Consider the following 23,929-nt stretch of genomic DNA (forward strand, 5'->3'; position numbering starts at 1 on the left):
GTTTGCCATCTGCTCACCATACAGTTGGGCGGAGAATTCATGTGTGCCATCCCTCCCCACTGCCCCCAGCCTTAGCATACCTCTATGCCACGCTGCTGCTAGTTAACTGTGACCTCAGTTTCTCCTGTCCAGGTGAGTAATGATTCCTGCCCAGCCGTTTTTCCTGGAACTGAGTGTTCTCTGTGGAGAGCATCACTGGGAGTAACTTTAGACACTTCATACCCTCTCCTGATGGTCCCAGTAGGATTTAGGAGAGGGGACCATTCTGGTCTGGGAGAATTCCCTCACTGGATTTGGTGCTCATAGGTAAGTGGTACATGTTGCAGTTTTTCCCCTATGAAAGCATTCTTGAGAGGTTGGGAAGATGACTGAGATCTAAGAAGGCCAATTAGACACAGCTAGGTGGCCTGTTTATTCCTCGTGACTTCTAGCCTGGCTCTGGTTATAATACAACATCCTGCATTTGTTGTGTGACACGAATGATGAACATTGGTGAAGAGCAAACGTGACTCCTGTCCTCTGGATACCGTTACTGGTTTAATGAGTCAAGACAAGCCCAAAGCTTCTTCTTGTGCAGCACATGGTGCTTGGTGAACTGAAGACAGAATCTTGACCCACAACAGCTGCCTCTCTGGGTGTCCAGAGCGTAAGGTATTTGAAGGCATGGAACATGTGCACCAGTTAGTCTAGATCTTGTTTTCAACTAAGATCTTTGTCTTCCTCCTGCATCCGGTGTCTGATTCAGTAGGTCAAGAAGAGGTGGAAATGTTCATTTCTACCAAATACCTTGGGTGAGTTGGGCTGCAGAGGTCCAGGATCTGCACTGGAGGGAGCGCTACCCTAGAGCTTTTGGGTGCTGATTAAGCCCTTGAAGAGGTCTTGGATGCTTGTTTCTCAAGTCAAGTGACACTTCTTTCACAGTGTAGAACAGAGCGGCAGTGGCTCTTCTCCTGTTGGCCCTAGCCCAACCCAACAAGCCGGGATTTTGAGCAATAAGAGCTCAAGCCAAGTCCCTTCTGAGGAAATAGCCAGCAGTCTTCACATCTCCTGTGGTCCAAACTACTAGGGGCCAGCTCTCAGCAAGTCCCATACATCTTCTGGTAAAAAGCTTGCAGTGAGGAGAAAGACACAGAGGAGGGGTCTTTGCTATATCTCACAGTCCTAAGAACACTTATTAATGTGCAGGGAACTTTGAAGGTGTTTTAAGATTTATTTATTTATTTTAGAGAATGCTTGAGCAGGAGGGGTGGGGGTGGGGGGAGAGAGAAAATCTCAGACTTCATGCTTAGTGCAGAGTCTGATATGGGGCTTGATCTGATGACCCTGAGATCACAACCTGAGCCATAAAAGGAGTTGGGCATCTAACCAACTGCACCACCAGGTGCCCCTGGAGAAGTTTTTTTTACATGATCCTGGGACCAGGAACAAGCCGTATTTTGGATTTAGAATCTAAAATCTGATTGGTGGAGAGTTTATACATAGAATATAAACAAAGAGTTAATATTCTTCAAGAATATGGCCATCTCTCTTCCTTACCATTGTCGAGGCTCTACTATCCCAGTGGGAGAGCTGAGCAAGGAGCATATTTTGATTTTTTTAGTCCTGGTACGTAAGTATTAAATACATATGAGTTGAAAAAAAAAAAAAAAAAGCAGTGGGGTGCCAGGGTGGCTCATTTGGAGAGAGCTCACTTGTGATTTCTGTTTGGGTCACGATCTCAGGATTATGGGATTGAGTCCTGCATCCGGGCTCTGCGCTCAGTGGGGGGTCTGCTTGGGATTCTCTCTCTCCCTTTTCCTCTGCCGCTCTCCCAACTTGAGCACGCACTCTCTTTGATAAATAAATCATTTAAAAAAATAATATAAAAGTGTACAAGATCCAATGTGTTCCTAGCTCCTTTAGCCAGAGATGTGATGAAATGGCTTACTTTCCAATTAGTAAGGCTCTGTTACCAGAGGTTGTGGTGCAGAAAGTCATTTTTGATGAGTTTCTTCCCCTTTCACTTAAACTTTCTGGATAAAAGGAGCAATTAATGGGATTCCATCCTATCAAGGCATCAGAGATGCGCCTGTAACAGCCTTGTGACAGAGGCAAGAGCTTAGAACAAGAACTGGACTCAAATGAAGCCCATGCTGCTTTAATAATCCACCTGGTGATTTCATGACCAGCACAGCCTCCTCATCTGTCACATCCATTCAGCAAACACAGAATGTCATACGGCTGGGAAGGGTGCTCTGAGGATTAAAAATAACTTATCCCAACTGAGAAGTTGGCATAAATTTATGGAACTGCCTATTTACAATATCTGCTTTTCTGTAATGTATTCTACTTCAAGTAAGGTTAATGAAATGTTTTAAGTGAATGAGTAAGACACACGTCTTCAAGGATGTGCATAGTCCAGGCCTTGTGTATGCATAACTAGAGTATCTCAGAAAGCGCTCCACAGGCAAGTCTGCTCAGCTCTTTCCCCGCCTGGTTTTAGGAAGGCAGCGAAGAAATAATAGCACTCAAAGCAAAATGCACGGGCCATGGTCTGGTCCCGTGATCTTTCTGCCACATGATAAAGTCCCTCCAAGAATCCCTGGGAGGTTAAAGTTAGGTGTAAACCGAATAAATATGAATTACCAAACATCCCCCCCAAACAGAATGGATGATGCCCGCTTGTTAACCCAGTAGCCCGGGTACCTAGGACAGTGTTTGGTAGTTAGAAGGCTCTCGACCTTGTGTAGTAGTTGAAAGGCAGATTCAGAACCTTTCCTTGTTTTCCAGATAGGAGTCAGTTTTCCCCTGAAGCCGGAAGATAACAGCTATCCAATTTCCTTCCAAGTCCAAGGATTTCCTGTTACGACCTTTGTTCAAAGCTGTACACATGACTGTGTGCATTACTGCCACTATATATTAAGCACCTTCCTTGTGCCGGGCAGTATTTTGAAATTAAATTCAGTCTAATTTACACAGCAGTCCTAGGAGGGAGGAGCCATGTCTTTATAGATAAACTGAAGGCACCAAGAAAGTGCTGGAGGTGGGATTCACTCGGGCCTGCAGCTTCCAAACCAATGCTTCTACCACTTCGTAACACTATTTAGATTGGAAAATGATGCAGCTAAACCCATGATCCATCTTGAGACAGAAATCTCTCATGAGGGGGTGCCTGGGTGGCCCAGTCTCTTGGTTTCAGCTCAGGTCATGATCTCCGGGTTATGAGACCAAGGCCCGTATCAGGCTCTGTGCTCAGCAGGGAGTCTGCTTGAGCTTCTTGCTCCCTCTTCCTCTGACCCCTGCAGCCCCTTCTCAAATAAATAAATCTTAAAAAAAAAAATCTCTCACAAAAACACACCACACACACAATCACCCAACCATAAGAAACAGTAGCACTGCCGGCAAGTAAATGCATTTTATTCTCATTTTATTGAGACTTTTTCCCACAGCTGCCATTTGGTTTATATAGCAAAAATTTTAAAAAGTAACATTTCCCCCATTTTTGCTATTTTTATGAAAATCATTTTCTTCGATTGTAAAGCCCTGCCCCTCCCACAAAGACATATTAGTAACTACCACATCATGTGTATTTAGAGGAGAAAAAAGGAACAAAAACAGCTGTTAAACACTTGTGAAACAGGGATCAAAGTTGAAAGTCAAGACGTAGGCCCACTGGAGGCACGAAGCCACTGCGGGCCACCATCCACGCTGGCAGCTGGGCAAGCCACACACATGCCCTCGGGGGCTTCTCGTCCCACAGGTTCTACTCCCTTTCTCCTCTCGACCTTCTCTGCTGGCCATCGTCCTTCTCTCCAAATCCATCCAACAAAGGCAGCACAATCTTTAATACGTGTTCAACTCTGTAATGGAGACAATACTGTATCCAGAAGTTCAGTGATTCCCCTCCATCTAGTTCTGGATGGTAAAATAGCCAACAGGGTATGGATGGCTTCACTTTTGTGTCCACTCAAAACAGACTCATTAAATTACCAGATGCTTCAAAAATCCTGTTGTGTAGACAGCACAAGAATTCCTTATAAAAAAGTTGCAAAATGATAAAAATTTCTGCAGCAGTTTTGGCTCCTTGCACAGAGCCTCTGATGATGCAGCTGGTTCTGAGGAGTCGTTCCTGGGACACTCGCAGCAGCTCGCCCAGGAGTCCCCTGTTCTGAGGGTTCTATTTAGACCACAGGGGGCCGAAGTCCAAGTTTACAAGATTCCCTGCTGACAAAATGTAGCCTGTCCATCAGTGGAATACTACTGAGTGCTCTAAAAGAATAAACTACCAACACAAGTTACAGCTCAGGGATGAAACTCAGAAATATGCTAAGGGGAAAAGCCAGCCAAAAGAGACCACAGTTTGTGGGATTCCACTGATATGATGCCCAGAAAAGGGAAATTTGTAGAGACAGAAAGATAAGTGGTTGCCCAGAGCTGGGAGCAGGGATTATCATGTAAATGGACACGAAGGATCTCATGGCGTGGGATGGAAAATGTCTAAAACTGAGTATGGTTATGGCCTTACCACTCAGGAAACTTACTAAAATTACTGAAATGTACAGTTGAAATGGGTGAATTTTATATGTAAAATATGCCTCAATAAGGTTGTTAAAAATTCCCTGCTTCCCAAACCACACATCAAGCATTGAACATTTCTGAAGGCTCGATCAATAGGGCGGGATTATCACTTAGCATCAAGTTACATGGTGAAAACACTGTACTATTTTCTAGTAAATAACTTAGAGTTTCCCGATGCCCACAGGACCGGGTCAATCTCGCCACTCATTTCCCAAATGAATGCATTATCCCAGGGGAGAGAGGGGCTGGGGGTACAGAGTCTTCCCCAACAGGTGGCCATGCCCAATTCTTGGTCGAATTTGTGAGGTGTCTGCTCTTTCCCATACCTAAACGTTGCCTAAACCAAGAACCATTATTAACCTGTGATACTGGGACCCTTATTGAAGATCAACTCTCCTCTCCAATCACAGCAGGGTCGATTCCTGGGCACCCGAGGTTTCTACGTGGGGTCTGCAACAGCACTAACACAAGAGGATTCAGTCAACAGTTTCCTTCAGCTCCTTCGTACAACTTTCCTCTCTGACATCTAGAATTGCCAGAGTATTGTAATGACCTCCTTACTCCCTAGCTTCCCCAAAATCAAGACAAAACTGACGGTAGGACAACACACAATTAAAAAAATCCTGCTTAGTATTTCCCTAAAAACATTTTTTAAGCCATAGTGTTATAACCTTAATTAAAGAGACTCCAGCTGTTTTGACTTTGAAAACTGAAGTCCTGCCTCTCCCTTAACAATCTGTCTTGGTTTGACCACACGTGACCCCAAAAGTCCACAGCTGCGGTCAAAAATGCTCAGGGCCCCACAGCCGCAGGTGCTCAGGCCTGGGCTGAAGCTGTCAAGTTTTCTCCTGTGGTTCAAAGACCTGGAGAAGCTGAAAAGGCCTTTCCTTGACTTTTTTTTTTTTTTCTCTTGAAGAGCAAGAGATAAAATAATTTTCATCTTGGAGTTTTAGAGTCCAACAATCACAAAACTCAGAAACCAGTCACTGAGAAACTCTACCCTGGGCCCAGCCAGAACCGGCATTTACAGAGAACACACACGCTATTGCTATACACATTCTCAAACTTACAGTTTGCCAACAGAACAAGTTTAAACAGAGCGGTGGCTTAAATTCAACATCAAAATAACCACTTAGAAATACCTGTCTCGCCCTTAAAGGGTCAAGGTGCCCAGAGGGCACGCTCCCAAATTGGGCTCCTACGAGGAAAGGTCGGAGACAGGGGCCCCCAGTCTTTCCCCAGCGAAGGTCCAACAAGACCTCCCCGCTTTTTCTAATGAGGAGCTGGCAAACTCTCTAGCTGAGCCTATGATCTGGGTAACAACTGTGCTCCTGCTTCACAACACACAAAGGATGGAGAAAACAGCTGGGCTACGGAGAGAACCTGTCTGCAGCGCAAGCCGACTGGCTAAGAAAAGAGTCATGCTGCTTCCTGCTCCTGGAGCCAGCAGACTCTCGGGTCTGAATGGGACTGGAAAGTCCAACCCTCAGGTTCCGCTGCTCATCTGGCAGGAAGCTCTCTTACTCCGGACTAAATCAGCCTGGTGAAACCCCAGACTGATATCCAAAAATGGAACCCCAAAGCAGACAGACAAGCCCTTTGCACTGCACCCAACATCTCAGCCGATCCTGGTCAGAAGAGCAAGCCTTCTTCAAGATGAAGAAACGGCTCCATCCGGATCCCTATAGGGCTCTGCAGACTGGGAGCCACACTAGAATCATTTGTATCTTTCTGACAGAGACGCCCACGCTCTAGAAAATGGCTCTTTCTGCAGTCTCAATATATGCCCTGCGCAACCTTCAGGACTCTGAGCTCGGACAAGCTAACAGGAGGAGGAAACGGAGCCCCTGGGACAGACAGACCTCTTTATTCCTGCACTTCCAAGGCTCTCTCCCCATTAAAGGTGATGACCCCAGTTGAAAGCTGAAGCTGTGCCTGGGTGGCTCAGCTGGTTAAGCGTCTGCCTTCGGCTCAGGTCATGATCCCAGAGCTCTGGGATTGAGCCCCGCACTGGGCTCCCTGCTCTGCGGGAAGCCTGCTTCTCCCTCTTCCACTCCCCTTGCTTGTGTTCCCTCTCTTGCTGTATCTTTGTCAAATAAATAAATAAGTAAATCTTTAAGAAAGCGGAAGGTGCAATAAGCTAGTTTCTTTATTCATAGCCCTCCCTGGAAACGAGTTAAATGTTCCGCTCTCTTGAGGTAGAGGCTTTGGGATTTAATGTGCACACCCGGCAATAGGAGCTCCTTAAGCTACTCTCCTCTGACATGTGTCCTAATGAGGAAGGCCATTCTTTAAACGATGCCATCTTATAGACTTATAATGAGAAAAAGATGTGGGTTCATATTTTAAATCTGACATTAGCCTATGGCTATTCAAAAAGTCAACAAGGGAGTACCTAAGAAAAGGGAGAAATTCCTAAGCTTTCTAGACACCGGTCCTTTCCTTCCAACCTCTGTCCCATATCCACATACTGAATTTACGCAGACTTTATTTCATTACGTGGTCTTTTCCCGATAGCCTGACACAACACAGCAGCAGTCATATAGAAGCCACTGTCCCCCTCAGGCCTCTGCAAACCCCCATCCTAGGAGAACGGCCAGGACTCCACATGGTCTCCTTTAGACCTGACTCTGCCACAGACATTCTTATCACACAAAGGCACCTTCTGGTGCCCAGTTTAATCCCTTATGAGTATCAGCTGATTTACAGTCAGGAAAAACAAAAGGAATATACCCAAAGAGCTCATACCCAAAAAGCCGTAAAGCTGGGTATATGGCAACAGCAAAATTTTATAATTACTGAAACTGTCCCAGTGGGTCACATGGTCACATGGGTCAAGCAGGACTCACTCTCCCAGGCTTTTTTTGAGTTCTTTTGCATAAATCTGTAAGGTGGGGAGAAGCACCCAAATTATAAACTGAGCTTCTTGCTGGTGTCCTGAAAAATATGTTTACTTGGGAAAAATTACTGGGAATAATTTACTAAGGGAAGATACCAGGAGGACCAAGTCTTCATGGGGCTGGCAAAAAATTGCCAAAATACTCTTAAGACACAATTAATAGGATTCAGGGTTGGCTACTCCAGAGTAAAGCTGATGGCCAGCACAGCATGCCTCTCCTTCCCCTTTGGTAACAATATCTCTTCTCAAAAACAGAACAGGGTTGGTATGGAAAGGAGACGGGACTAGATGCCATGAGGGATAAAGTGACAAACCCACCCTAGAGCTCTTTGACCTCACAAACAATGAATAATGACTTTGATGGTGGCTGTAAGCAGAGACTTAAGAACAGGCCAGCAGTGACAGAGTGACCCCAATGGCAATCACTGTCACAGCCCACCACTGCTGGTTTGTAACTTTCATGAACCGTCAGAAGAGTTACCAGAAACCAGTCCTTGGAGTCTGGGTTTTCTTGAACGGGGTTCCAGGCAAGGACACGCCGGCTTGGCAGGCCATGGTAATCTGCTTCATCACAGGAAAGCCCTCGGGGTCAAGGGAGCTGGGCTGCGAACCCTAATTTGCAACACCTCCTTCTTCCACTTGTCCCTCTTCTCATCCAGCTTAGCAGACTCAGTAAGTAATTCTCCAGGCAATGAATATTGCCCTCACTCAGTAAGTGTACAGTAGGATGAGAAGGGCATTCTTAAACACCCAGATTTTCTTGGTCAGCTTATTTTGTTTAAACACACACAGCAGAACATTCCTGATGAAGGGGAAAAAAGACTGCGATTTCCTTAACTCAAAAAGCTAATAATAATAATAACGATAGGAAACTGCTCCAAACCAAAGTCAGTAGAACAAAAGAGAAATACTCAGAGACTCAGAGGCTTGTAGAGTAAGACTGAGCACATTAGTTACTACAGTCACAGTGTCAAGTTAAACCACTATCCCCCTTCCCCACTGTGCACCCCTCGCCCGCCCCACCCCCTTCTTCTGCTCTGCCTCTTTGTGCAGCGCTATTCCAAGGTATGGGGACATACAAGTTCTCCTCAAAGCTTTCTGTCAGCTCAGTACTTCACTCCTGGAATAAATTCCTTGGCATCCGGGTTCAGATTACTTTTGCTCTGAAATAAGAACCAAGAGATAATAAATCCCACTTCAAAAGCTGTTTACTCCCTGCTTCATTATTAACAGCACCTTCCTCTCAGCCACCAAGAGGGAAAAAAGCTCCGGCTGCTATTGCCAGGCTGCTCTCAGTGGCTCCTGACGTACTAAGCCTTGACCAACCTCATTTTCTCCTTCCTGCTCTAGACTCCTGTTCACCTCATGATGCTTTCATTAGAGGCCTGAAAGTCTGACTCCAAAAATAATTTTTCAGTTCACTGAGTACCTTAATGCGATGAGAATCCGAGTATTCCACCACAGTCCCTTTATTTCCCACCTCACTGTATTCTCTTTGGGTTATCTACCCTCTAGTGAATGTCCAAAACCTGAGCAAACCGCAGGGCACAGTCATCTGGAACGTGAGTTCTGTGAGAACTAAGTCACTCACAGAGTTCTGACTTTAAGTAAACACGAAAGGCAGGAAATCGGTTTATCCAGTCTTCTAATTTTAAGTGGAAGATGGCCTCTTAGGAGAATGTTCCTTCCAAAACCGCAGCATTCAAAACTATAAATACAGATTTGAGGAACAGTAAAAGGAAAGAACAACAGCAAGTGATCATTTGAAACCAGACCTCTTCTGTGTTCAAATTCTTATCTCTGATCCCAATTCTACTTTGAAAGGCCCACTGTGGGAAATGAAAGCTGGTGACGCTGCCCCATTGTAATGTGTGGTGCAAGGCATCTTCCATGCACCCTTTTATCAAAGCCCATGGGATGATGGGTGAAGAAACACAGGCCAGAGACTTGCCCAAAGTAGGAGGGTCAGAAAGGAAGTCTGTCACTCCGAATCCCATATTCTTTTCACTATGTCTCATGTGCAACTATGTGTGCCTCTTACCAAAATATCTTCAGAATCATGACCATCGCCGACGGACAGTCCATTTAACTGCTGCTGCAACTGTCCCATGGCCTGAGGCAGGTCCCGTGAGGGAATGAACCACTCTTGGTCTTCTTCATCCAGCATCTCCTGGAAGCAGCGGTCTAAGAAGTCTTGCTCCTGCAGTTCCTCCTCCACCTAGCAAGCAAAGGCGAGGAGCTCACACTTACTGTCCCGGTGTGACTCGCTCCTTCCAGTTTCCTACCTCTTTCTTTCAGAGATTATTAGTCTGAGGTTCAGAATGATGTTGTCTACTAAGAATTAAGACGCTTCAAATGACTGGCTAGAGAAAATACAAGTTTTAGATTTTTCAACCAAATTCCATCCACAAAAAGACTAAGGAAACAGTCAGTCAGAAGAGCAGAAAGTCTAGGCCTTCACATCTCTTCCAACATCTCTGTGTGACACAGACACGTTCCATCCAGATGGCACTTATAGAAAATCATTTTAAAGCTTGAGATTCTTTTCTCAATCTTGTTCAAAAGCCACACTTCTTAAATTTCTCATTTTGCAAGTACGAAAAAGGCACAGGAATTACAGAACTAGACCACTACCTGGAGAGTGGAGATTAAATCAAAATCAACTCTCAGCTTCTGGCCCTCTTTTCTGGTAATGAGGCCCCTAAAGGAAAAAAATACTTTCAGAACCTAAGAAAGATATAAAGAACACTTTTTGGCAAACCAGCAGAAAATGATGTCATCAATGTAGGTATCCTTCCAAAACAAGGAAAAATATGAATATTTAAACAGCTCTGTATTTCTTAAAGGTTGCCCTAAACTAGAGCACTATGATCTAGGATACTGTACACCTCTTTGCAGACATCATTAACTCTTCCTAAAGAGAACGGTCCAGGCTGCAGATTAAGTGTGGTTTTAACAGACCCTCAGCTTCACATCTGGCCATCCCTTTCCTGCAGGCTAGTGGTGGACAGATTCATAGCTCACTAGCACCACCATCAGAGGGGAAGTCAAGTAAAAATAATCACCCAGGGGCACTCAGTCGTTAAGCATCTGCCTTTGGCTCAGGTCACGATCCCAAGGTCCTGAGAGCAAGCCCCGCATCGGGCTTCCTGCTTGTTGGGAAGCCTGCTTCTCCCTCTCCCACTCCCCCTGCTTGTGTTCCCTCTCCTGCCGTGTCTCTCTCTGTCAAAAAAATAAAATAAAATAAAATCTAAATAATAATAATAATCACCCAAACTAGCCCCTACACTTATTCATGAATTCAAAAGTCACCAGTAGCACAAGATGTAAAAATAGTCTTCAACATTACAATTAGCCACACTGATCTCAAGTAAATTAGATAGTTACAAAGTACTTATAGTAACAACCACCACAAAATATTTCCAAGCCATCAGATTTAGCATGACTGCTCAAGATCTGCCTTGCCTCTACCCAAGAGCATGACAGTGGGCTCCTCTTTATTAAATCTACCCTGATTCACAGGTACAACCCACAGAAATGGTTACCTGGGCACAGTGATGTGACTGCAAGCATGATCTGTGTGCCAGTCACACAAATTATGACACAGTGGGTTTAAGGGGTTGGGGGGGAGTGGAATTGCTGGCCACCCTGCTAAACTTGTTTCCTTGTTCCCAGAGCACCAGGCTATTCAGTTAAAAGCGCATTTTCTGTCCCCCATGCTGGCGATGGCCACGGAACTATTCAACATGTAATGTCCTCCCTGATGGATGTGAACCCTTGGGCATCACTTGGTTAAAAGGAGATCCCTTCTTTGGCCTTTAGCTTTCCCCCTTTCCCAGTGCCTAGACTTCAACTTACCCTTCAGTTATTCAGATGATCAATGCCCTGGCTGGGGCAGAGCAACACCATCGGAGAACCATGTGGTCACCACATCACTGTCTACCTGGAGTGCCTACCTTGAGCTATTAATGTCACAGAGATGCAGGACAATGGGTTACTGCTGATTCTTTGTTTAGATTCTCTAGCCTTTCCCCACCTAACACACTTGTCCATCTCAGACGTACATTCTGCCAGTCCCTGCATTGCCACATGGGGAACATGGCAGGCTGGCCCGTCTGCACATAGCTGCTGTTCCCCAGGTCTATACCACATCACCATGGCATGAGATTCTCTTGCAACAATGTGATGGAAAATATCAGTATCTTCGTCCAAAGTACCCTACTCTGGTGTCTAACCAGCTAAAGAGGCTTCTTGGTTAGCCTAGACAAGGCCTCCATGCATTCTTAAGTTATTCTCAAGCCAACAGACCCATTTCTTTTGTTACAGATGGATGGTAAAATACAGCTGTTGAGATACATGCGTCTTAATCCTTCACTTCTTTCTTTACCTGTCTGTTGAAATCTTCTTCGTTCTCCATCCACATGTACTCTGCAAATGGGTTTTCCTTCTCATCGTGCCCATTTAATCCCTGATCCTCTTTGGATTTCACATTAGGTGATGCATTTGCTACACTGGATCCATTCATTATGACAGAACCTAAACAGAACCAAAAGAAAGGATCAAGGAAATGAAAACCTGGAACATCCAGATTCTTCCAGAAGCTTATGAAGTTCTAAGTCAAAGTTCTAACTATAGATGAACAGAAACTATTGGTCTGTAACTATTAGAAAACTAACCATATTCTGCAGTTATCAACTATACAGATGTAGAATTCTTAAGAGTTAAAAGAAAAAAAAATGTCCAGGCTCAGTTAGCCATCCTAGGCAAGTGGGAGGAGGAGATCTTTTCAAGTCCATGTTTTGCAGGTTCTAGAACCTAATCAGGGTCACATGGCCTCCTTAATGGTAAGGAATAGGTAGAGGAAATGCATTCTTTTTTTTTTTTTTAAGACTTTATTTGACATAGAGAGATGCGGGAAGAGAGAGAGAGAGAGAGAGAGAGAGAGAGAACACAAGCAGGGGGAGTGGGGGAGGGAGAAGCAGGCTTCCTGCCAAGCAGGGAGCCTGATGTGGGGCTGGATCCCAGGACCCCGGGATCATGACCTGAGCCAGAGGCAGACACTTAACAACTGAGCCACCCAGGTGCCCCAAGGAAATGCATTCTTAATGAACACTGTGAGTGACTGCCCTTATTCTGATTCTCAAGATGTTTTTCTATAAAATATATTTCAAAAAATAATACATGTTCATTGTATTGATAAACAAAAAGGAGAAAATTAAGGTTACCAGACTGAATCAACTACTCAGAGTTAAAAACTAGTAACAATGTACTGTATATAAGCTTTCTGACTTCCCCTATGTGCATGCAGACACATGGACACACACACATATCCCCCCAAGCATCCATCCTTAAGAGTATGGATGCTCTATCATTTGCCTTTTCTCATTTCTGTGTTCATACCACCATACTGTCCTTTGGAGTATTTCCAATGTTTCCATGTCATAAAGAGTAGATGAACTTCTCATGTTCATCTTTTTTTTTTTTTTAAAGTTTTTATTTATTTATTTGTCAGAGAGAGAGAGAGAGAGAGAGCGCGAGAGTGAGCACAAGCAGATAGAGTGGCAGGCAGAGGCAGAGGGAGAAGCAGGCTCCCTGCTGAGCAAGGAGCCCGATGTGGGACTCGATCCCAGGACGCTGGGATCATGACCTGAGCCGAAGGCAGCGGCTTAACCCACTGAGCCACCCAGGCGTCCCTCATGTTCATCTTTTTTAATGTTTTCCTTAGGATACTCCTAGAAACTGAACTGCTATATTGGAAACTATGTTTGCTTTTTTTAAGGCTCTTGATTTATTACCACATTGCTATGAGAATTTAAATTCCCACCAGTAGGATATCAGTGCCTATTCCTCTGCACTGAGTATTATTATCTTTTAAATCATTGCCAATCTGCTGAGAGAAAAATTGTTGTATATGGTTTACATTTCCATTTCTGTGATTTTTACCAAGACTGAGTATTTTGAGATATACTTACAGGTCATTTGAGTTCTTATCTTGTCATTTTTCTGCTGAAGTATTTTGACCATTTTTCTATCAGGATATGTATCTTTTCTTTATCTGCTATAAGGACTTTTATTATATTTGTCGCAATTTTTATTTTTCATAAAAGAACTTACAAATTAAAAATACTATTATTTGTTTTGTTTGCTTAATTTTTTGATGGCAGTTTCTGCTGGCCTTAATTTCTGTCTATATCTTGTATGAGTGTCTGCCTATCTATTGTCTTTTTACAGTACATATATGCTTTTTAAATTGCTTACACTTGGCTTCCAAATTCACACTGATGTGTTTGCTATCATCTGCAATGTGTCTTTTTTCTGTTCTTGATTTAAATCTTAACCATTCTTCAAAAGTCACTGTAGTCTTTACTCACTGCTTTCCTCCTCTATGTTCCTGTACCTGCGAGCTTGGAGTTCATACTACTTAACTACTCTGTTTCATAACTCAAAATAATGAAACTCTGCTTCAAAATTCAAAATTGCATGATTTTTCTCTTTCCACTTAGATTTTTGACTTGTGAAAAGCAAGATGGAGGTTTATAATCTCAATCTCAATTCCATCTCTTCCTCTCTCCTCCTTGGGGCATCTTTAAGTTTTCTTTAACAATTTTTTTCCTCACTCATTTCCATCTTGGCAACATTCATGAAAAAGTCTTCTTTCTCTGCTTCTGGGTACACTAAAAAATTACTGCTTACTCCCCCTTAAAGTTCTTTCAATTTCCTAACCTGTTATGAACATTAGAAAATCTAATCTTAAAAGACAAGGTAGGAAAAAAAAAAAAGACAAGGTAGAATTGTGATGAGTGAAGAATTAGATGAAAAACCAACTCATTGATATTTCAAAAAGAATTTCATTTATTGACAAAACCCATTTAATTCACTACTGGTTTAAATAGGGCATACCTATTATAAAACATATTGGTTTAACACATTTTAAATAGAGACAAAAGAAATCAATGATTACTCCAAATACTGCTATATAATGATAATTCTATAAGCCTAAAGAAGGTAGGAAACCAGTTCTTTAATTTTACCACCTCCATTTGCAACATAACGATGACAGAAGCAAGTCTGCTCTAAATGCCAGGGCAACTGCATAACTAAGTAGGGTATACTTAAGCCCAGAGACTCTTAAAGGACCTGACCCTTGCTGGGTAGCAGGTTAAACAGAATTATATCTCCAAAGACTCATTTGGCAGTTGGTCACAACCAGCACAGCGATTTCTCCCCATCAGTATGGAAATCACCCAGAGACAACCAGTACTCAGTTTTCTAAAATATCTGCCTTTGCCTGAAAAATAAATCCTAAGTGCACATGACCATAGGGAAAAGAGAAGGCAGACAAACAAAGCATAGAATAACCCATCTAATTCCAGAGTTGAGGTGGAGTGCCGAGAGCAAGCCACAGGATGCTGTCGTTCATGAGAAAGAGAATGGAAATATACCATAATCCCAATATGGGGATGTTACCCAATTTAAAGCAAACACTTGGGAGAAGTTGAAAACACTGAGATATGGGACTGTTAATACCAGGAAAGTGGTTCTCAGCAGGCTATATACAATGTTGATGTGCAGTTTATACCATTCTACCTGTGTTTTCTATACAACTGGAAAGCTTAGGTTACCCTAAATAGAAGCAATCCAACAACTTAATTTGTATAATGTTTAACAATTTATTTTTTTTTTAAGATTTTATTTATTTGTCAAAGACACAAAGAGAGTGAGTACAAGCAGGGGAAGGGGCAAGCAGAGGGAGAAGCAGGCTTCTTGCTGAGCAAGGAGCCCGATGTCAGACTCGATCCCAGGACCCTGGGAGCATGACCTGAGCAGAAGGCAGATGCTTAACTAACTGAGCTACCCAGGTGTCCCTAGTACTTTTGTATCTACACTCTGACTTCAGGTACGTAATCTGTCCAACTTCATTCTAAACAAAACAAAACATCAAGCTAGTGCTATATGAAGACCAAAGAGGGTACCAGATTCAAGGGTTAAGCAACTTGAGTTGCTGAGTTAGCTCAATAATAACACGGATTTGTGGGCCCACTGGGTGACAATGCACTGGTGTTTAACGTGCCCCTTAGACTTTAGTAGTGGAGTGGGAATGGGGAGATTATGCTGGATAGTGGTAACTCCTAAGTAAGACATTTGGGGAATGCCTTCCAACTCAGGGAAAACACCAGGTAAGACAGGACCACTGCTCATAACTTCCCTGAATTTCCCGCCTCAAGAGTTTCATGTAACATTCTCTTCCTGTTCCCAGCTCCTCTCTAGGTTCACCACCCACTACACCTGCCCTCTAAGTACCCAGCATTTTCCTAACTATCCTATTTTGACCTTTGATGTTCATTATTTCACTTGATCTTCACCCACATCAAAGTATATTATGTGTCATCCTAGTGTAGTGGAGCCAAAGAAAATACCCTCAAAGCTTCCAGAGATGGGGGAAATGCCTGGGTACATAAGTAGGATCACAAATCAGAATGGCTGCCATGTTGTCAGCTATGTTATGGAGAGGCCCACGTGACAAGGAATTGAATCCTGTTAACAACCATGTGAGTGAGCTTATTTCATCTTTCCCCAGTCAAGGCTTCAGATGAGACAGCCATCCCAAGTGACAACTTGACTGGAACTTCGTAAGAGGCTCTGAGGTAGAAGCATACCCAGCTAAGCTGCTCCCAGATTCCTGACCCACAAAAACTGTGAGAGAATAAATGTTTGCTGTTTTAACCTGCTAAGCTTTGCAGTAAGTTGTCACATGGCAATAAACACAGGCATTCGATAAACAATGACAACTAGTTCCGCCATCTGAACCATCAGTTGTCACTTCTTTCCTCTTATCTATCTAGAGAACAGGTGTGCAGTTTGAAGTAGGTCATGGCTTGAGAAGTTCCTCAAGAATTAAACATCAACAACAGATGAAATAGTTTACATCTGGCGTGCCTTTCTATTACATTATGAAATCTGAGAACTATTTGAAATTTATTCCCACCTCTACCTCAGTTTCTCTCTTACTTGGTAAACATCCTGAAAATGAAAAATAAGACTTGTCATTTGGATTAAGATGGGAAAGGATGTAGCTGGCAGAGAGTCAAAATAGGGGTGCTAAAGCCTGCTAGGCATTTATTTGATTTAGCACTTTACGGGGATCAAGGGCTCCTGTCTAAAATATTGGGCTTGAAATAGGAGCCTCAGTTCCCAACTATAAAGAACTTTGGGACTTTTAATGTGCCTAGGACATCTACAATACATGCTTCATCAGTTTAACACTTTGAATACCCACAGCTCTTAAATCCAATGTGCTCATACTAGAAACTAGCTATTCTTTGAACCTGAGATTTTTTTCAGAAGGTATAAACCTGGATTGTGCCTATGATAACAGCTTGACTCTGAAAAATACTTGGTACTTTTGGCTGAATTATCTGGAAAAAGTCTATTGAGCAATTGCTATAAAAACTAGTCTCTACTATTCTGTTTCCTACAGTTTTGCGAACTTTGTTCAGTTTGGTTAATACCATTTTTAAATTAAATATTGTGAATAACAGTTTAAAATGTTATTTTAGTTTAAATATGTGGTACTAGATTCCGGTTTGGTCCATTCTCAGTTACATCTTAGCAACTCAGGTCATTAGACGCACTTATTCATTAATATCAGGTGTCTATTTACCCTAGACATTGTGCTTGACTGGTGCTTTGACAGTGTAAATAGTCCTTGCCCTGGTGGTATTCACATTCTGTCAGGAAAGAGACAAATAATTAAGGGTAATTATGACCCATGTCATAAAAGCCAAAGTAAATCTAGAAAACAATGGGGATGGTGGGAGGGACCTAATCAAGTCTGAGAGTGGGGGGATGGTTAGCAAAGGTTTCCCTGAGCAAACAACACTTTTTTTGATACCTAAAGAACATAAGTTAGCTAGCAATAGGGCGAAGAGGGTGTATGGGCCAAGTATAAGAACCCCAAGATGGGCCACTTTGGCATAAAGATTATTTTGAGATAAAAGCAGCTGAAACTCAGCAGATTCAGGAAAAACTCTTTACCTCCCCCTCAGTTGCCTAAATTTACATTGGAAAGAAGAGACTGTACCAGGAAGAGAGCTACTAACAAAGATTCCTCTTTACCTAAGAAATTTTTCTGTATAAGAGGGCAACCTTTGTTTCCAAAATCTCTCTTCTCCCTATTGTGCTAAAGGTCTTCCTCCCCTTTGTATTCTCAGACTCTTACTCAGGATGTCATATAAGCTTCAAGTCACCCAACTGTCTTTGGAATTTCATGTCTGTGTGGATTCCCATATATATGAAACTAAATTTAATTTCACCTGTTTATCTGCCTCATGTGAATTTAATTCTTAGTCCAGCCAGAAGAACCTTGGGCCAAGGAAAATATCTTCCTGCCCAATGAGGAAAACACATGTGCAAAGATTCAGAGGCAGGAAGGAACTCTCAGGAAACACAAGAAGGTAGGGATGCATACAGTTGAATGGTCAAAGGAAGATGGAAAGGAAGAGAGATGAAGTTGCTCAGAGAGATGGGGCCAGATCATGCAGGACATAGAGGCTACATGAAAGATTTAAAATTTTATCTTAAAAGCAATAAAAGCCTTCAAAAAGGGTATCCAGCAGCAGAGTGATATGATTCAATTTATATTTTGAAACCACTCTGGCTACCATATGGAAAATGGATTGGCGAGACTGACAGTGGATAATGGGAGCTAACGCACTAATCCAGATGGAAAAATGGTGGCTGCTTAAGACTAAGGTAATGGCAGTAAGAAGAGAGTAGGCAGATTCTGAAACTACTGTAGGTTGTTTTTGGTGATGGACGTGGGGAGACAGAGTGAGGGAAATATCAAGGATAACTTTGGCACAAGCAACTAGATGGATGGTAATGTCATTCACTAAGCTAAGGAATTCTGTGGGAAGGGCAAACTTTTCTTGGGTGGTGATGAGGAGTGGGGGAATAAAAGGGGTGATGTGTTCTATTTTGGATATGTTAAATTTGTGAAGCCTCTGAAACACTCAAGTGACTATGTTAAGTAGGTTATCTATATGCATCAAGAATAGGAAAGGTCTGGCTAAATAAAGAAATTTGGAGTGGTTGTTTATATAAATGGTTATAGAAATCATGGGGTTAGAAGATATATTACTTAGAGAGAAAGGGCAAAGTGAGATGAGAAGAGGATCCAAGACCCAGATCTGATGCATATGAACATTTTCAAAAATCAGGTAGAGAAGGAGGAGAATACAGAAAAGGAAAGTGAGAAGAAGCCATAGAGTTAAGAAGGAAACCAGAAGAAGAGTATGACATCAAAGGAATCAAAGGAAGATAGAACTCCATATAGTGAGTTGAGTAGTAGCTCCCCAAAAGATATGTCCACATCCCAATCCCTAGAACCTGTGAGGCCACCTTATTTGAAAGAGGGTCTTTGTAGATGTGACTAAATAAAGAACACTGAGATAAGTACATCATCCTGGATTATTCCAGTAGGCCCTAAATCCAATGGCAAGTGTCCTTAAAGAAAAGCAGAGAAGAGAAGGAGGCAATATGACCATGGAGGTGGAGACTGGAGTGATGTGGCCTATAGCCACCAGAAGCTAAAGAGGCAAAGAACAGATTTTCCCTCTCCGAAAGCCTCCAGAGGGAGTACAGTCTGGATGACACCTTGATTTTTTACTTCTGGCCTCCAGAACTGCAAGATTTATACATTTATGTTGGTTTAAACTACCAGTTTGTGGTAATTTGTTGAAACAACCATAGGAAACTAATAAATCCAGTAATATGAGTGTTTTGAAGGCTTCTGAAAGGTTAAGAGGAAGGTGAGGAACATCCATAGAATTTAGGACCCTGGAAGTCTCTGATGACCTTAATGAGAGCAGTTTCCATGAACAGAAATAAGGAAGAAAGCCAAATGGAGGGCGTGTGAGTTGTATGTGACAGGAAGTATTTGATAACTCCTTCAAGGAGTCTAGCTGCTGAAGAAAGGGAAAGAAATGGACAGAAACTAGGGGGTGAGAAATCCCTGGAAACTATTTTCAATGACCGGCGAGTCTAGAGATTCTTTAAATGTTCATAGAAATGGTTTAGTGGAGAGGGAGAAGCTACAGAAACTGGAGAAAGAAGGAATGACTGATTGTGTAGGCCAGGAAGGGATACTTAACTGTTCATATTTTGAATAATCAATACATTCCCTGATTCAAAATCTAAATGCCAAGGATTCTTAATTAGTAATAGATAGTTGCAAGATGAGCATGAAGACAGAGCTGAGAGAACAAGAGCATCAGGAAAGTGATTTTATCCATCACAAAGGCATATGAAACATCCTTCCTCCATGGCAGGATATTTTACTTCCCTGGTGGCAAGAATGCTTAGGCCCTTGTTGGGGAGGAAAAAAAATTTTTTTTTTACCTATCAAGGTTCTTCTAACTGGTCTAAGAATCAAACTGACATGAGACAGATTAGCAGGAGAAAATCAAAAGTTTAACATATACACCTCTTGTAGATATGGAAGAGACCCAGGAAAACTCAGTAACTCACTGAAATGGCTAAAGGCATCACCTTAAATACCACCTCCAGCTAAAGACAAAAGAAAATGTTGGCGGTGGAAAGTCAGTTATGGAAGTCTACAAGAAAAGTACAGTAAACAGGGATAAGGTTGTTATACAGATTTAAGTCTGCCTTAAGATTTAAGTCCATCCCTTCTCCATTAATAACAGTTCCCAGAGATTTAGAGTTATCCCCCTTCTTCCTGGTACTGAGGGAGACTACAACAAATAGAGATTTCCCTTAAAAAAGTAAATGTCTCAGGGGCGCCTGGGTGGCTCAGTGGGTTAAGCCTCTGCCTTCGGCTCAGGTCATGATCTCAGAGTCCTGGGATCGAGCCCAGCATCGGGCTCTCTGCTCGGCAGGGAGCCTGCTTCCTCCTCTCTCTATGCCTGCCTCTCTGCCTGCTTGTGATCTCTCTGTCAAATAAATAAATAAAATCTTTAAAAAAAAAAAAAAAAGTAAATGTCTCTACTCAGTTTTCAGAGCTTCTTTTGGATCTGCAGTTTCTTAAACATAAACAGCTTGAAATAACTAAGATGCCAAAGGGCTATCTTGGGGTGACTAAACTTGCTCCCTTTCATCCCCCAAGTATAAGTCTCCCTACTTGCACAGTTGATGGATAAACCTACCAAACTCCAACTTTCTGGGTTTCTTTTTGTTTCCTCTTCTAATTTTTTGCAGGGTTGTGAGTGTATGTGAGTGTGTGTATATTATTTTAAAGATACATAAGCAGTATAAGAAATAGTTTCATAAAGCCTTTTAAATTCACGTAGAACATATTTTTGAATACCATGCATACTTTGCACTAAAATAATTTCTCTGTTTCCTTGTTCAACAAAGCCTTCTTTTACTAAGTAAATAAACCCATCAGCTTTTCTCCATTATTTGGTGGACGATCCAGGTGGAAAGAAGCAGGATGAGTTGTTCAGCTTTTTTGGGGGAGTGAGGTGGGAAGAACATGTAGAATATGTACATGGTGGTTAAAAAACAGGTTCCAAGTCAACCTCTAATTAGAATGATCTTGTCCCTTCTATTTCCATTTCATTGTTCTTGGAGAAGCTGCACAAACTTTAACAAAAAATAAGTAAGTAGTCACCTTGCTAAGCTTTCCTATGCTGACCTCAATACATAAATGCTCCAATAGTTATCTCCCCTTTGATGCAAGAAAAGGGCTTACAAATTGAATGTCAATGTGCCTGTTAAGCATGCAGAAAATTTAACCTGCAATTAGAAGCTGACAAGATGCTTTCAAAAGCTTATTAGCATACTCAAACAGGATTAAGAATGCAGTCAGCAAATATCCAGAAGGCATATTCTTATTCAGTAGTTCTCAATCTCTATTCTTTTTCGGTAGTTCTCAATTTCTCTAGAATTCAGTAGTTCTAAAGAACTACTGAATCTCTATCCAGTAGTTCTCAATCTCTAGTCTATCATTAGACTCACCTGGAAGCTTTCCTGCATCATACCTTTCAGACATTACAATTTATTAGGTCCTAGCCAACACCCAACATTTGTATTTTTGCCTGTTAACTGCCATAGGTTATTACAAGTATAGAAAGACTAAAGACTAAGAATAATTCCTCCAATAAACTTGCAAATTCTATATAGAATAATCCAAATCCCAATTACCTTAATTCCTACATCAGCAGCTCCCAAATTAGTGAATGCTCTTCAAAAAAAACAAAAAAACAAAAAAACAAAAACAAAAACAAATGAAGAGCCCAAAAACACAGTCAAGTGAATTCATTTCTCTGAGAAGACCCATTTTTTTAACTACCAAGCATTTCCCTAATCAATTAATTGCCTAATTATTCATTTATTACATTTTTAATCTGGCACCTATTAATGACCCACTAACTTCTAGAAACAATGCCTCAAGGATGCCTGTGATATTATCCTTCTGGAAATGTACGAAACAGATATAAAATGCACTCCATAAAACATTTAAACTCACTTCTAAGGTAGAATCAACAGACTTGCCTACCTACTTGCCTACATCAGTGGTAAGCTCTCTGTACCTCAGAGGTCTACCCTCAAGTTCTTCTTCCCCAGGTAAAGGCCATCAATTTTCTTCCCAGGATAACATCAAATGGTGGTCATCACAGGGACCCTGACTTCTCCATATCCAGCTCCAGATGGATATATGCTATTAATAGCGGAAACAATGCAAACTGAAGTCTTTAGCAGATTACGCTAATCGAAAACATTATTATGGACAAATTATTACCTATGAAATAGGTGTAACTTTTCCCAATCACAAAATAAAGGACCTTAAATGTCTTAGACTAATCTGATGCCACTTTTTTTTTTTTTTAAAAGATTTTATTTATTTATTTGACAGAGAGAAAGAGATCACGAGTAGAGAGGCAGGCAGAGAGAGGGGGGGAAGCAGGTTCCCAGCTGAGCAGAGAGCCCGATGTGGGGCTCGATCCCAGGACCCTGAGATCATGACCTGAGCTGAAGGCAGAGGCTTAACCCACTGAGCCACCCAGGTGCCCCCTGATGCCACTTTTACTTGACTTCTAAGTGCACAGTAATACAGAAATGCCACTGTAGAAACCTGAAGACAATCTCTGCCCACAGTCTCTCCATACCTCCACCATTTCACATTTGATTATACCTACACTTGAGTGATTATTATTCATTTGTTTTGAGACCAATCTATTTATAACTTCAGAAGTTTCTTGAGGGCAAGAATCAAGTCTCTACAGCTTTTAGCATGCTTCTGTGTGCCCACCAGGTCCTCAATACATAATTTGTTGACTAAGTGCCATTTTCAGAGTGCTGTATTCTAAATCTCATTTCCTAGGAAGGGCTACCTTAGGGGAAGCCCTTAGGGGCTATGATCCGTGGTTGAGCATTCTTCATTGAGTATTACAGATATTCCCCATAGCCAGTGACAACATAACTCAGGAATCTGTTTTTGACAGGTTAGATTACTCTTGAGGTGGAAAAAATTCTTATTTCTATTCTAGGAAGTATTTTTATATGTTCTTGTTTACTATTTTAGTATTTAGTAACACCAGGTGGCTATAATAGTCTCCTCATGAGTAGGCATAAAAGCTTGCCACAGTGCAATTATCTAAACTGGAAGAAATCCGTATCATGGATTCTCAATAGGTATCACCAAAAGGGACCACATGCTCATTTAACCTGATATATTTTTGGAAAAAAGGATTGTCTGCTCCAGCAAAGTGTGAAGAAAGGAGCCAACCACTCTAAACACATATGTAATGAGATTAAGAAAGCTGTCTTTACTGTAAGACTTTTCAGGAAAGGTACCATTTTGGGTGAGGAAAGTCCTTGAAAATTAATTTGGGGTAGAAGGAGAGTCCTTGAAGGACCAGAGTAAGAAAACTGCTCCACAGGAGAGAGGGGAATGTTTCCCTAGGGGGACTAAGGGGGACACAGTGCTGGAACACAACAAAGAAGAAAAAAATGAGTCAAGAGCGGTACATTTCAGAGAGTGGGAGGCCTTATCCTGCATAATATGGTGTCCACTCTAAGACTTTCAATGTTCAGCAAACTTCTAGGGCCATATAAAGCTTAGGAGCTGATGGATTTTTTGGTGTGGGAACCACTGAAGAGGTAGGATTTGATGTCTAAATTAGAGGCAGAACCGAAGTCAGTTGTGAACTGGGAAAGTACTTGAAGCACGTTTACCCAGATGTCTAAGGGAAAAAGAGGGCACCATAGGACAATTAAGATACAAAGAGGAAACAAATAATCTACCCAAATACAAGGGGAAAAGATAAGAATAAAATAACAGCTTTTTTTTTTTTTTTTTTAATTTATTTGACAGACGGAGATCACAAGTAGGCAGAGAGGCAGGCAGAGAGAGAGGAAGGAAAGCAGGATCCCTGCTGAGCAGGGAGCCCTATGCGGGGCCGATCCCAGGACCCTGGGATCTGACCTGAGCCGAAAGCAGAGGCTTTA

At 42.1% G+C, this 23,929-nt stretch overlaps 1 protein-coding gene across 2 annotated transcripts in view; it reads right to left on the reverse strand.

Moving 5' to 3' along the window:
* Positions 1-6,636: 6,636 nt before the first annotated feature.
* The window catches only part of LOC111148046 (poly(A) binding protein interacting protein 2B), a 30,710-nt gene continuing 13,417 nt past the window's right edge, over positions 6,637-23,929 (reverse strand). The window contains exons 1-4 of one of the 2 annotated variants that reach the window (XM_022504416.1): positions 11,844-11,985; positions 10,091-10,157; positions 9,498-9,674; positions 6,637-8,619 (exon numbers count right to left, since the gene is read on the reverse strand). In XM_022504416.1, coding sequence (XP_022360124.1) covers positions 8,563-8,619; positions 9,498-9,674; positions 10,091-10,157; positions 11,844-11,917 — 375 coding nt within the window. In that variant the 5' untranslated portion in view covers positions 11,918-11,985 and the 3' untranslated portion in view covers positions 6,637-8,562. Of the gene's footprint in view, positions 8,620-9,497; positions 9,675-10,090; positions 10,158-11,843; positions 11,993-23,929 lie in introns of those variants that run through there. The other variant, XM_022504417.1, reaches the window with a different exon arrangement.

This window comes from Enhydra lutris, unplaced genomic scaffold, assembly GCF_002288905.1.
Source record: "Enhydra lutris kenyoni isolate GAN:26980312 unplaced genomic scaffold, ASM228890v2 scaffoldscaffold18, whole genome shotgun sequence".
NCBI lineage: Eukaryota > Metazoa > Chordata > Mammalia > Carnivora > Mustelidae > Enhydra > Enhydra lutris.